At 34.8% G+C, this 14,160-nt stretch overlaps 1 protein-coding gene across 1 annotated transcript in view; it reads left to right on the plus strand.

Annotated features, from left to right (window-relative positions):
- The window catches only part of MINDY3 (MINDY lysine 48 deubiquitinase 3), an 84,383-nt gene that overhangs the window by 22,608 nt on the left and 47,615 nt on the right, over positions 1 to 14,160 (plus strand). The window contains exons 7-8 of the mRNA XM_046679741.1: positions 1,759 to 1,832; positions 2,725 to 2,804. Coding sequence (XP_046535697.1) covers positions 1,759 to 1,832; positions 2,725 to 2,804 — 154 coding nt within the window. The remainder of the gene's footprint in view (positions 1 to 1,758; positions 1,833 to 2,724; positions 2,805 to 14,160) is intronic.

Raw genomic sequence — 14,160 nt, forward strand, 5'->3', positions numbered from 1 at the left:
GGAATCAAGCCTAGACTTTAGATAACAGGGATCATGTGATGAATGAGGAAAAGTTTTCTGGATGAAAAAGCTGTGGGAAGGCTTTCCAAGCAGTGGGAACCGCAAGTATAAACACATAGTGGATTGGAGGTATGACATGTTTGAGGAACTGTAGGCAGTTCAGTTTTACTGCAGCATCGTACACTAGAAGAGCAACTATGGAGGATGAGACTGGGCACTTAGGGGCTCAGAATTTGCAGGCCCTTGTGAACTGTGCAAAAAGTACTTTAGCTTTCATCTGGCCAAAATTAGAACAAAACAAAAATCTTGAACAGGAAAGTAACAAGATCTTTCTGTTGACAAAAATATTCCTTAAATTGGGATAAGAGTCGTGCTGGAGAAAGTTGGTGTGTGGAGTATAAGACTAGAGTCAGGAAAACTAGAAAAGTGGCTGTTGGAATAGGTGAACCTAAGCTAGGATGGTGACCCTGGAAATGGAACAGAAAAGGGGCATGTTTAGAAGCGTGTTTTAAATTTAGGAATTTTAAAACATTTAGGAACATGTTTAAGAGAAAGAACCAAAAGTACTTGGTACTTGGTTAGATGTGGTGAATAGCAATGATGATAGCATCTAAGAAGACTGGTTTCTTTTGAGTCCATCTTGACTGTTCATTTTTCGCCCAGGTTTTTATGCTCAAAACTTTTGATACCTCCTCTGTCTCTTGTCCTTTACCAGGAAGAAACCATCAGGTCTAGTTGGTCGTCCTTGAGCTGGTCTTTGAAATGCTGTCCTCCTACCTCCCCAGTGATTATGTCACTTGTTCATATTATTCATTTTAGTTTTATCATAGGCTGCTTTGTTTTATTGTTTACAAGGAGGGCAAGTGCAAGATCTCATGCTTGTATCTTCCTACAATATTTGGGCAGTCATTAAATATTTTAATTGTTCATTAGTCATCATTTTAATCCTTAGAAATGATCCATAATCTGATAGAAGCAATGGTTACAGTCGGGTGACTAGCACCATGAATGGTAGTTTATCTTTGTCATTTTCAAGTTGATGGGATTAAAATGCCTAAGTCTTCTTATACTTAGCCAGGATCTGGACATTGGGATTTGGGTAACGTTTTGGGGAATTTAAAATATCAGAAGATTGGTTTTCAGGAAAATAAGAAGCTTCTTGCCCTCCTGGTTTACATTTTATTTTGTCAGTATGCATTTGAATTACCCATGTTTGTGAGAATGCACAATGAGAAACAAACCTTCCATTTTGTTATGTACCAGTTAGACCTTCTGTGTATTTAAATTTATATCTCTATCAGCATTCATGTGTGTATTATTTAGTACCAATAAGTTTCTTAGGTGAACTAAGAAAATACATCAGATTCCTTACCAGCTATATTAGATTTGAATTTAATTTAGCCTAAAGTTAAATGAATATTAACTTGGATTAAATAATTTTCCTCTCCCTCCTCTTGAAGCTTAAACATTCTGTCTCTCTACCCCTTTAACCAACTACCAACATTAGATCTATTACCCATGAGTCAATTAGAGTTCTTTATATAAAACCCATGAAAGAAACTAAAAGATATTCTTGGAAGAACTACTTCTTACCATTATCATCTCAAATGTACCCCCACTTCAAATCTGGGTAATTCTTTGGGAGAAAAGTTACTTAAATAATTATTTTATTTGTAGTACAAACTGGTCAGTTCTTAAACTACCATAATTTTCATTTTCGTTTTTTAAAATAAGCCAATGAATTCTTGGTTTCTTTAGGGCATCGAAAACATAAAAAATGAAATTGAAGATGCAAGTGAACCTTTGATAGATCCTGTATATGGACATGGCAGGTAATTAACTAAAATCTATTATCTCCTTATGTGGACTTCAGTTTTTAGGAACTTCACTGAAAATAAAGCACTACTGAGTCAGATAATTTTGCTTGTAAGTGTTGAGAGCATAGAGACTATGAATTCGAGCAGTCTTGTGCTTTATGCCTTGCTTAGTTTATGTATGAAATGTTAATCTCCACTTCAGATTTATGTATATATTGCATTTATTGTGGCAAGTATTTTATTTTAAGATGACAACAGGAAGGTATTTTAACAAATTCTGCTTGATGTTTCCTTTATGAAATTTTTTAGTAGATGAAATTTACCCATTTTGACTTAGAAATTAATATATCCTTACCTCTTTGTAAATGCTTTCCTGCTTGGGAGAAAAAAATGTTTTCTTATTTTTCTCTGAGACCACTGTCCCTCTCAAGCTTTTTATAGCTATTTCTACTAAAATCAATAAAACAGTGAAAGTTAACCCACTCTAATACTTAAGTCCTTTTCTTAGGTCTTTCTGACTCAGAGGTTAAAATTCACTTATCTTCCATCAAACACAAAATAATAACAATTGTATATGTATTTGTAAAGACGATTTTAAATATTAAGTACTTTATCAGTTTAACTATCATTTATTTTTTTCATCTGTTTAAATACAGTATCTTGGATAAAATTGTTAAATTTATATGAGTACGAAGAGCAAGAGATGCCCGTGGTGATACACTTCATGATACATTTAGCAAGGCTGTTGTTCAGTTGAGTGTATAAAATGAAAAATGTAAAGTTTTCTGTAACTTTGTTTCTTAAACAACATAATTTAATGTAAAAAGTCATTACTGTTTGCCTTACTGTAGGGATCATTTGATTTGAAAGCTTGTTTACTTATATTTTACTTACTTTTTATTAATAGCCAAAGTCTAATTAACCTCCTACTGACGGGGCATGCGGTTTCTAATGTATGGGATGGTGATAGAGAATGCTCAGGAATGAGTAAGTATATTTTTTATTGTTTATCTCTTTTACGATTTAATATTGCACTAGAATACAGGTTATTGTTATTCATTTATTTAATGGCTCTACATTACTTAGAGGTTAAGATAAATGCTTTGTAGTACAAGAATCCTTTACAGTTTTCAAGGCACTATAACATGAGGAGCAGAGACTTTGGAGGCCGATAAACGTGAGTTCAATTGCAAATCCTGCCAGTTAACAGTAACTGTATGCAAGTGTATGACTTTAGTAAAGTTACTTAACTTCTCAAACCTTCAGTTTTCTCTAGTATGAAATTGGGATTGTAGGACTAACTTCTTTAGAAAATGTAATAAGTAGATCTTTTATATATATTAATATTTGTCCAGTGGTATCTGTATTTCTTGTACATATTTGTCCAGTGGTATCTATATGTCTGGGACACTATTGCGTTTTGCTTAAAATTTAGAATTACAAGTATTGTGATTTAAAATAGTTGCTTTGAAAGTCTGGTGGTTATTCCTGTATTACTTTTTATGTGCATAATTGCCTTTAAAACGCTGGGCAAATTTAATGTTGTCTGAGAATTTTAAACCATCACCACCTCCATTTCTGCTCTCAATTATTCCTTTCCTATAGCTTCACATGTTGCCAGGGACATTGAAATGAAACACATTTGGCCAATCCATTCAGTTAAGGACAGCTGATATATAGTTCTAAATAAAATTCCCTTCTTATTACTGGGTCAGTCTAAATTCATTTATTTACTCACTCAACTTATCTTGAGTAACTGCCATGTGCCTCCTATTGAAGTATGTAGCATGGGACAGGAAGCTCCTGTAGTTCCTGTAGTTGACAGGGATGTTTGTTTCTTTCTTCGGTAGTTAGATGAAACTGTCACCAAGTGACAGAAGCAAATATTATAATTGAGAAAATAATAGTTGCTGCTTTTTGCTTCAATTTAAATGAGTGAATTTTGATCTTAAATTTGAATTTTTCTTAAATTTTAGGAATATGTGTGTAGTTAATTAACAGATACATGAAAGGATGCAATAGTAAGGAAAAAAATCAGTAAAAATTACAGAATTTCAGAATTAAAAAGCACCTTATCACGATCCAACCCTTTATTTTACTGTTTAAGAAATTTAAGAACTACCCTCCCTCCCTACATTACGTAATATATGCAGAATTATTCACTTAGTGATGAGGTTGGAACAAGAACCTAGTTTTGCTAATTTCTGGTAAGGATCAAAATTTAAACAGTAAAATTTATGGACAAAAAGACTACACAAGTTATCTTGCTCTATTTTTGTGTAATTGAGCCATCCTGTTCTTAAACCCTCATTCTGATTGATAGCTGAAAGCATTTAATCCTGCCAGTTAACAGTATGTCAGTCTCTCCTGAGTAATATGCACATTTCTCCCCCAACTACCCACGATTGCTTCTACACACCCCCTCTTTCTTCTTCCCCGTGATGGTTTCTAGGCCCTTAGGTGTCTTATATCATCTCAGATGATTAGGGAAAGAATATCTGGTTCTGGCTGAACTTTGGTGGAGGTGTCTCATCCCATTTGGCTTCAGTCCTTGATACTTCTGCTGTGTGCTGTGTTCCTAACTCTTTCCACCTGGTCTTCTGTGCATTGCTCTGGCTCTCAGTGCTAGTTGTCATGGTCCTTTTTGCTGTGCATTCTGCAGACGTTCCCAAACCCTCCTACTCCCAGAGCTAGAATATTCTTTCTGTCTCCCTAAGCTTTTCCTCACCCAGCTTCCCATAGGCTTTTCTTCTTGCTGTGAAGTTGTTACTTCCTTTACAGAATATTAGTTATCCAAGTTTTGGCTCTTGATATGTACAAATTCATCCTTTTCTGTTTATTGAAATATTGGCTTTCAAAGCTGTTGTCTTGCTGTGGACTTTTCTTTTAAGTATAGTTTAAAAATCAAAATAAGCAATGACTTTGAAATAATTATCTTGGGCAAGGAAATAGGCAGACTATTTCTTGCATTTTTCTCTCAATCAATAGGAATGTTGACTTGCATTTGAATCTGTTTTCAGTCACCAAACTTAACATAAAAATGCATACATTCATTCAGCATGTACTGGATGTTTTTCTCCTCTGACAGCATGGGAGGAGGTTGGAATATATGTAACACACAAAGGAAAATTATAATTAAAGTGTTACTAGTTTTAAAATCCTTAGGCAAGCCACGTTACTTCTCTTGGCTTCAGTTTCCTTATTTATAAAATATGGAGATAATGCCTTCCTCAAGGGGTGTTGTGAAGATTAAGACCAAATTTCTAAAATGCCTAAACTGGCCCATAGGAAGAATGTGGTTTTCCCTCAAAAGTGTACACACCTAGTTTGGGGAAACACGAACATGCACACAAATAAGCATAATGCAAGGTGAAATGAAGCATGTTGAAATAAAATGTTATGGACGTTCAGAGGAAGGAGAAAACTTTTCCTAGTAAGTTTATTTTGGGGTAAGCAGAGAGACTATAAGTGGAAGTTAATATTTTAGTGGAGCCAGATGGAATGAGCAAGAGGGCATTTTGGAAAAAATATAGGTTGTGTTTAGGGACAGGGAGGCAGATCCATCTGATTAGGGCAGTAGTTCTTAATCCTGACTACGTATTATCACTTGGGGAGCTTAAAAATATGTCACTATTTAGGCCCAAGCTGAGAATAAATAAATAAATTAAAATCTCTAGGTGATGGGGCCTCAGCGTGATAATTTAAAAATTATCCCTAGATGATTCTGATATGCGGCCAGCCTTCAGAACCAATGGATAAGAGCATTAGATCTCTGAAGGAGACTAGTAAGAGGAAAGATCCTAAACACAGGGTCGGGTAAGAACACAGAGGATCTTGAATACTAGGAAGTTTAAACATTAGTTGACAAGCATTAGGAAGAGAGTCCTTGAAGGCATGTGAACAGAGCAGTAACATAAGACTTATAAAATAGGAACATGAATCTGTGAGTTTGTAGAATGTGTCGGAGTGGGCTGACAGGTGGAAAGCTGTAGCCCCTGGTCTAGGCAGGTGAGACGTAGTGAGGTGGGACCAGGCGTGGCAAAGGAAAAAGAAGAGAGCAATGAGCATTTATGAACTTGTGCTAAGCAGCGTGTTTTGGATATGTATCTTCTTAACCTCAATGTATCGTTACTAAAACTGAGGCTCAGATAATTTAGTAATTTGCACAACATCAAACAGCAGAGGCATAAACTACTTTTGACCACAGCCAAGGCCAGTGCTCCTTCCACCAGAGCACATTCTCCTGCTGTCCCTCTGTACCTACTATGCCTCTGTGAGAGAGAATCTGTAGATTTCAGCAGGAAGTAGAATCTGTAGAATTCAGCAGCTATTTAGATACATGAGGGTAAGGTGCAAACAACTAGTGGGTTTTCAAATAAAGCTTATTAAGTAAATGAACATGTGAAAGAAACATCCCGGTAAGTTGGCTTGAAGTCACTGTGTATGTTTTGCTGGCAAAAAAAGCAATCTTTGTCCTCAAGTATTTCCTTTTCTTTAAAGAACAATTATAACTATTGATGATTGTTAAGAATGCTCATTATGTAGCAGTGGCAAACATTTATTTAACAATGCCAAGCACTGTTCTTAGAACTTAATGACTTTTTTTTTCCATTTACTCACTTCATTCTTGTAACTACTCTATGAAGGTCGTAGAATAGAGGAAATGGAGGCACAAAGTGGTTAAGTATCTTGCTTCTCTTCACATGGTTTAGTAAATAGCAGAGCGGAGATTTTAACCATATAGGCTGATTCCATACAACCAGCATATTTAATCATTAGGTTTACTGCCTCCTATCCTACACTTAACAGTCTTGAGTGTGATAATAAACACGTGAGATGATGTGGAAAAGCTTATCTTACTAAATTTCTCCGTAGCCCTGAGAGATAGTTATTTGCCTCATTTATAGAGAGAAGCTGAGATTGAGAATTTAATCCAAAGATTCTTTCCCGTGATATAGAATTAGTGAATGAGCCACTTCTGTATACCTCATTCTAGGAGAATGAGTGCTAAGAATAGGCTATGAGTTTAGCAATTAACAAGGTCTTTGCTTTAGAAGAGCAGTTGAGATAGAAGCCAGATCATAAGGAGTACATATTTTAGCAATGTAAGCACAGAAATTTTTCTGGTGAACAGATGGAAAGAAAGGAGCCTATTGTCTGTTCATAACAAGGCCAAGAAATGGTATACATAGGTTTTGTTTTATGGGATAGAAGTCACCTAAATGGTTTGTCGGCCAAGGGAAGAGAATTGCGTTTAATAGAAGAGACAGTAAATGGGGTCAAGAGTAACAGTAACCTTGGAAAGATGCACAGTTCTTCTAAAACATGAAGAAAGAATGCGTTGAGGAAAGAAAAAGGCATTTTCAAGTATGATAGATTTAAATGGGGAGAACTCTTGAGATTTTGAAGTCTGCTGAGAATGAGTGGACAGAGGTAAAGTTAGAGGCATATAAAGGAGAGAAAGGGTTTGAATCGACTGCTTTAAGAAGGAATATAAAAAGGGATTATGAGAGAAATTTTTAAATGTGCAATCAGCAGTAAGCGTTGAGATGAGCTTATAGAATTATTTCAAGTGGATCCAACCAGTAAAGCTTATAGTTAGGGTTTTTTCTAGCACTCATCATAAATCTTGCAGTAAGAGAGAATATTATGTATTATCCAGGAAAGGCTAAGAAGGTTCAATGAGAGATAAATGGGGCAGGTTTCTTTCCTTTATTTATTAAGGACATCAATGCTTGATCTGTCACATTTATAATAAACATATTTTTTCCCCAAGGTTGTCTTTTGCCTTTAGTTTACTTAGGGTGACCATTTATATTGGTGCCATTTTTGGCTGTTACAAACAGTGCTGCAGTGAACATTTTTGTATATAAGTGTTTCTGTGCATAGTAAAGTATTCCTGTAGGACAGATTTCTAAAAGTAGAATGTGTGTTAAAAATTTAGGCATCTTTTAATTTTTTTACTAATACCTTTATTGAGATATAATTCATGTACCATACGTCTCCCATTTAAAATGTACAATTCACTGGTTTTTAGTATGTTCTTAGAGTTGTGCAGCCGTCACCACATCAATTTTAGAACATTTTTATCTGCCCCAAAAGAACCCATGTACCCATTAGCAGTCACTCCCCATAATTTCCTCCCCCTCCACCCCTAGCAACCATTAATCTGCTTTCTGTCTCTATAGATTTGCGTTTTCTGGACATCTCTAGTAAATAGTCATACAATTTCTGGTCTTCTGTGACTGGCTCCTTTCACTTAGCATGTTTTCAAGGTTCATCCATGTTTTAGCATGTACCACACTTCACTCCTTTTTATTGATGAATAATATTCTGTTGTATGGATGTTCCACATTTTATTTATTCATTTGTCAATTGATGGGCATTTGGCTGGTTTCCACTTGGCCATCATGAATAATGTGGTTAGGAACATTAATGTACAAATTTTTGTGAGGATGGAGGTTTTCATTTTTCTTTGATATCTACCTAGGAGTGAAAATCCTGGGTCATGTGATAACTCTGTGTTTAACCTTTTGAGAAACACTTGTTAAACTTTGACAGATAATACCAAATTACCTTCTAAAGTTTCCTTTACCAACTGGAAAAGTATTAACTTATGCTTCCAGCATTGTAAGACAGTTCCTATTTTTCTGCGTCCTGGCCAACACTCAGAACTATCCATCTATAATATTTTGTCAGTTTATTGACAAGTGATAGCCTATTTTAATTCACATTTCTTATTTTAATTCACATTTCTCTGATTCCTGGTGAGCCTGCGCCTGATCATCTTTTCATGTGTTTGTCAGCTTTTGGTATTTCTTTGTCTGGGAATTGTGTCTTTCTATCCTTTTGGCATTTTGTGGAGAGGGGTTATTTTCTCTTATTTGACAATTTCTAGGAGCTCTTTATAAATTCTCTCTTAGTTCTTTGTGTGTTAAATCTGTGTTACAGATATTTTCTCTCAGCTCTTTTTGTCTCTGTTAACTTTGCCGGTAGTATCTTTTATTATCAAGGTTTTCATTTTTATGAAGTTAAATCATTTGATCTTTTCTGTTATGGCTTCTGTTTTGTTTTTAATTTTTTTTTCATGTATCAGTTTTATGTTTCCACTACCCCAAGGTTAAACTAATATCCTCTAGTGTTTTCTCCAAATATGCTTTATTTTTTTAATGTTTAGCCCTTTAATCCATCTGGATTATTTATTTGTGAGTAGTATGAGGTAGGGATCATCCTTTTTACTTTTTACCAAAGAATTACCTAATATCCTAACTCAGGTCAGTTCTCCACACATAGGAGCACCTCCTTTGTCAAGTACATTTTCCCATATGTGTGAGTCATTTTTTGGACTCTTGTATTCCACTAATCTATTTGTGAGTCATTATGCCAAGACAACACTGTTACATAGTTTTATAATATATTTTTTTATTTGTTAACAGATTTCCTAATGTACTTTTCCAAAATTATCATAGTCATTTCTGGATTATCTATTCCAGTTGAACTTTTTCACCGTTTTAAGATACAGTTTTAAGAAACCTTAAAGGATTTTGTTTGAGGTTACATTAAATTTGTAGATTATTTTAAAGAAGTGATATCTTTATAGTATTGTCTTTCCATCTAGATTTTTTTATGTCTTTAATGAAATTATATACCATTGATCAAATCGTTCCTGAATCCATGTACTTTATTCTACCTCAACTCTTAGAACTATCTTTTACTTCTGCGATAGAATAGAAATAAAATTGCAGTGAAACTAATTATCTAACTTTATTCTTGCCCACCCTCTTGGTCCTTCAAGTCGCTAGCATGGTATTTTTAAAACAGATCATGATACTCTCTTGCTTAAAAAAAAAAAATTCAATGTCTGGCTTTCCATGCACTTAAAATGGAATACAAACTCCTTGCCAAGGCTCAAATCCTTCTGTGGCCTGGCACCTGTCTACCTGCCTCTCTCTTCATTTTGTACTACTGCATATATATCGAGCTGAGGTTTTCTTTGATTTTGTTTTCCTATAGATCGGCTTTCCCATGGTCTCTCTTCTATCTTAAATAAATCCCTCAGTATTGGCACACTCTTTGTTTTTGTGCGTATTGTACATTTATTTTTGTATAATTGATGATTATTTTTATTTTAATGTTTACTTCATTTTATGGGATTGAAATAGAGTCGGTAAATCAGAAACGTGGAGTTTTCCTTGTTTCTTTTTTTCTTTTTAATTGAAATCAATATCACAGTCCATCTAGGCATAGTTGATGAACTCATCATACATAGACAATAAGAGAATCTAAACTCTGGAGATTAAGGTCATTTTGAAATTTTAGTATTTTTTAAATAATATGAATTGCAGTTAAATGGCTAAGTACTATACAAATTTTGAAAAGTATTTGGTTTATCAGAATTTATGTGAGAAAAGATCAGAAGTACTTTTTTCTGCAAATTTTATTATTTGTAAAAATACATTTAATTAGCTGGAACCAATTTGCCAGAATAAATACAGGACTCCTAGTTAAATCTGAATTTCAGATAAACAATGAATCATTTTTAGTATAAGTCAGTCCCATAGAGTATTTGTAATATACGTCTACTAAAAAATTTTTTTGTCTGAAATTTAAATTTAACTGGGTGTCTTGTGTTTTTATTTGCTAAATCTGACAACCCTAGCTAGATGCCAGCTCTAGCAACCTGACTTTTTAGAAATACAACATAAACCAGTAAGTGAATTTTAAAAACTCCTCACTTTCAAAAATAGATTTCACAAAGTACATGGCTCAAATTTACTGTACCTTTACCTATAAATGAAATAACCAAGCCTTCCCTAGGATTTTATCGCTTTTTATTTTAGCTATTCTAACATCCTTGTAAATAAGTCAGTTTTTTCATTTTTTTAACTACAGATTCTTTACCTTACTTCTACGTAATTTCATCACATCTTACTTTTCAGGCGTCATGAACCTATATACTTGAAGGAAGTTATGCTGCTTCCTTTCATTTCTTTGTTCATGCTACTCCTTATACCTGGAAACCTCCCATCTATACCTGTCCAGTCCTTCAGTGTCCACTTCCCATGCCGTTCCTTCCTGGGAGAGCTTCCTGATTCTCACAGCTCACAGTGATCTGTCCTGCCTCTGAGCACTTGTTTTTATGGCACTTACCACATTCTGCTTTGTCACCTATTGTTTGGGGTTTTGTTTTTTGTAAAATTGTAGTAAGAACATTTAGCATGAGATTACCCTCATAATGAATTTTTTTTTTTTAATGAGGAAGATTGGCCCTGAGCTAATATCTGTTGCCAATCTTCCTCTTTTTTTTTCCCCCTCTCCCCAAAGTCCCTGTACATAGCTGTGTATCCAAGTTGTAGGTCATTCTAGTTCCCCTATGTGGGATGCCGCCACAGTGTGGCTTGATGAGCAGAGCTAGGTCCACGCCCAGGATCCAAACTGGTGAGTCCCGGGCCCCTGAAGCAGAGTGCACGAATTTAACCACTAGGCCATGGGCCTGGCCCCTCATAACAAGTTTTTAAGTGTAAGATACAGTATTAATTATAGGTACCATTGTTGTACAGCAGATCTCTAGAACTTACTCATCTTACATAACTGAAACTTTATATCCATTGAATAGCAACTCCCCATTTCCTCCGCCTCCTAGCTCCTGGCAACCACCACCCTACTCTCTGCTTCTATGCATCTGATTATTTTAGATACCTCATATAAGTAGAATCATGCATATTTCTCCTCTGTGACTGGCATATTTCACTTAGCATTAATGTCCTCATTTGTGTTGTTGCATATGATAGGATTTCCATCTTTTTAAAGCTTGAATAATATTCCGTCATATATATATATCATAATTTCTTTATCCATTTATTCACTGCTGGACATTTAGGTTTTTTTGACATTTTGTCTGTTGTGAACAGTGCTGCAATGACTGTGAGAGTGCAGATGTCTCTTTGAGCTCCTGATTTCAATTTTGGATTATTGGAAGTGGAATTGCTGGATCATATAGCAGTTCTATTTTTACTTATTTGACGAACCTCCGTACTGTTTTCCATAGCAGCTACACCATTTTTTATTCCCACCAACCGTGTCCAAGGGTCCTAATTTCTACACATGCTCACCAACACTTAACATTTTGTTTTTTTGATAATGGCCATCCTGACAGATGTGAGGTGATATCTCATTGTGGTTTTGATTTGCATTGCTCTCATGATTAGAGATGTTGAGCCCCTTTTCATATACTGTTTCCTTTTATATACATTCTTTGGAGAAATGTCTATTCAAGTCCTTTGCTAGTTTTTAATTGGGTTATTTATTGTTTTGCAACTGAGCTGTGGGAGTTCTTTATATATTCTAGATATTAACCCCTTATCAGAAATATGGTTTGCAAAGAGGGTCTGGTCTTCATCTTTGTGTTCCCTGTGGTATCTTTGTATTCTTGCACTATGCTTAGCAATTGCTCTTTTCAGTACTTGGCACTCAGGGTGTGTTTGTTAAATAAATGTAATGCAGTTATCTGATTCCCAAGTCAGCATCAAATCTGAAAGGCCCAACAGGGATTCCTGTAGACACCCTGACAGCAGTGAGAAGTGATAGCTGACAGTGGGGAAGAAGAAGAGTATGAAAAAGCAAACTCAGGAATATAAAACTCTGATTGAAGCAGAGAAGGATTGATAGGGACTGATCATGATTAATTTTAAATGCTAGGCTAAGGAAACAAAGACAAAAAATTCTAAAATATAATGACATAATTATTAGAATTTTCCACAAATGTAAGTAGATTTCTTTGAGACTTATTGAGAAAAGTTTCATATAAGTAAATTCTACAAGTTGTAATATGTGAGAATATTATATCCTCACTACAATTACAACTTTGTACAGTAGTATCTTAATGACACACTTTAGCTATCAAAAGAAGATAAAAATTTTAAGTATACATTTTGTTTAAGGAAATAGGAGTAGTACATTTTTTAAAATATGACCATCCAAACTACATGCCTAAACATGTAATTACTGACCTAATCTGAATAATTCATTACCCAAGTGTTATGAACAGCTAATTTGCTATATTTAGCAGCATGATATTATAAATATACTAATCTAGATTTTGTTTAAAATTCCAAGGAAAGAGACGATGTACTATCTAACCATAACACTAGGTGGTGGTAACTGATTTTGGAAATCAAGGTGTGAAAATGTTTCTCAATGTATGTATTCTTCTTTGAATGTGAAAACATTTAATGCTGCTTACATTTCAAAAGGAAGAGGAGGGAAAAATTTGCAAGGCTGGTGAGCACCATTTCTACTTATTTGAGCTACCCATCTCTACTCTATCTTTTTCCTTTGAATGCTCTAATCCAATGACTCTGAAATTTTTTAGGGTCATGCCCTTTATGTTCTCAAAGATTATTGAGGATCCCAAAGAGCTTTTACTTGTAGGGGTTATAAGCAAATAATGATCAATATTTTTCTTGTTAGAAATTAAGACTGAGAAATTTAAAAAGATGTATTAATTCGTTTTAGAAAAAAATAATATACCCATTACTTGTTAGTATAAATCTTTTTTTTTTTTAAAGATTTTATTTTTTCCTTTTTCTCCCCAAAGCCCCCCGGTACATAGTTGTATATTCTTCGTTGTGGGTCCTTCTAGTTGTGGCATGTGGGACGCTGCCTCAGTGTGGCTTGATGAGCAGTACCATGTCCACGCCCAGGATTCGAACTGATGGAACACTGGGCCGCCTGCAGCGGAGTGCGCGAACTTAACCACTTGGCCACGGGGCTGGCCCCGTTAGTATAAATCTTTTAATGAAGAATAACTGTTTTCCAAAACAGGAGAAGAATTAAGAAAAGTGACATTGTTTTAAATTTTTGCAAATCCCTTTAATGTCTAGGTTATTAGTAGACAGCTGGATTCACATACTTGTTTATAAATTCAATCTGTTGGTATATGGCATATCATTTAGCCTCTGGAAAACTCCACTCTACACTCATGAGAGACTAAGAGTGAAAAAGACAATTAACATCTTTTTATGAAAATCATTTTGGTCTCTAAAATGGTCTTGTGGACCCCTAAGAATCCTAAACTACAATTTGAGAACTATTGCTGTACCTCCTCTCTGCCTGTAAGAAGCTAGTGATAAAATACAAATTATATGTATATGTGCCTTCTATTAATTTTGAATTTATAAATCCAAAAGGTTAAACTATTAGCTCTTGGCTTACACCATCTGATTGTTGTACTTAAGGATACATAGTAAAATGTTTACAACAAAAATGACTGAGTTAATATTATTACATTAATTGATGAGGAAAACATAATATCCTCAAAGAAAAATGGACAACAGGACCATAT

This window comes from Equus quagga, chromosome 12 (assembly GCF_021613505.1).
Source record: "Equus quagga isolate Etosha38 chromosome 12, UCLA_HA_Equagga_1.0, whole genome shotgun sequence".
Taxonomy (NCBI): domain Eukaryota; kingdom Metazoa; phylum Chordata; class Mammalia; order Perissodactyla; family Equidae; genus Equus; species Equus quagga.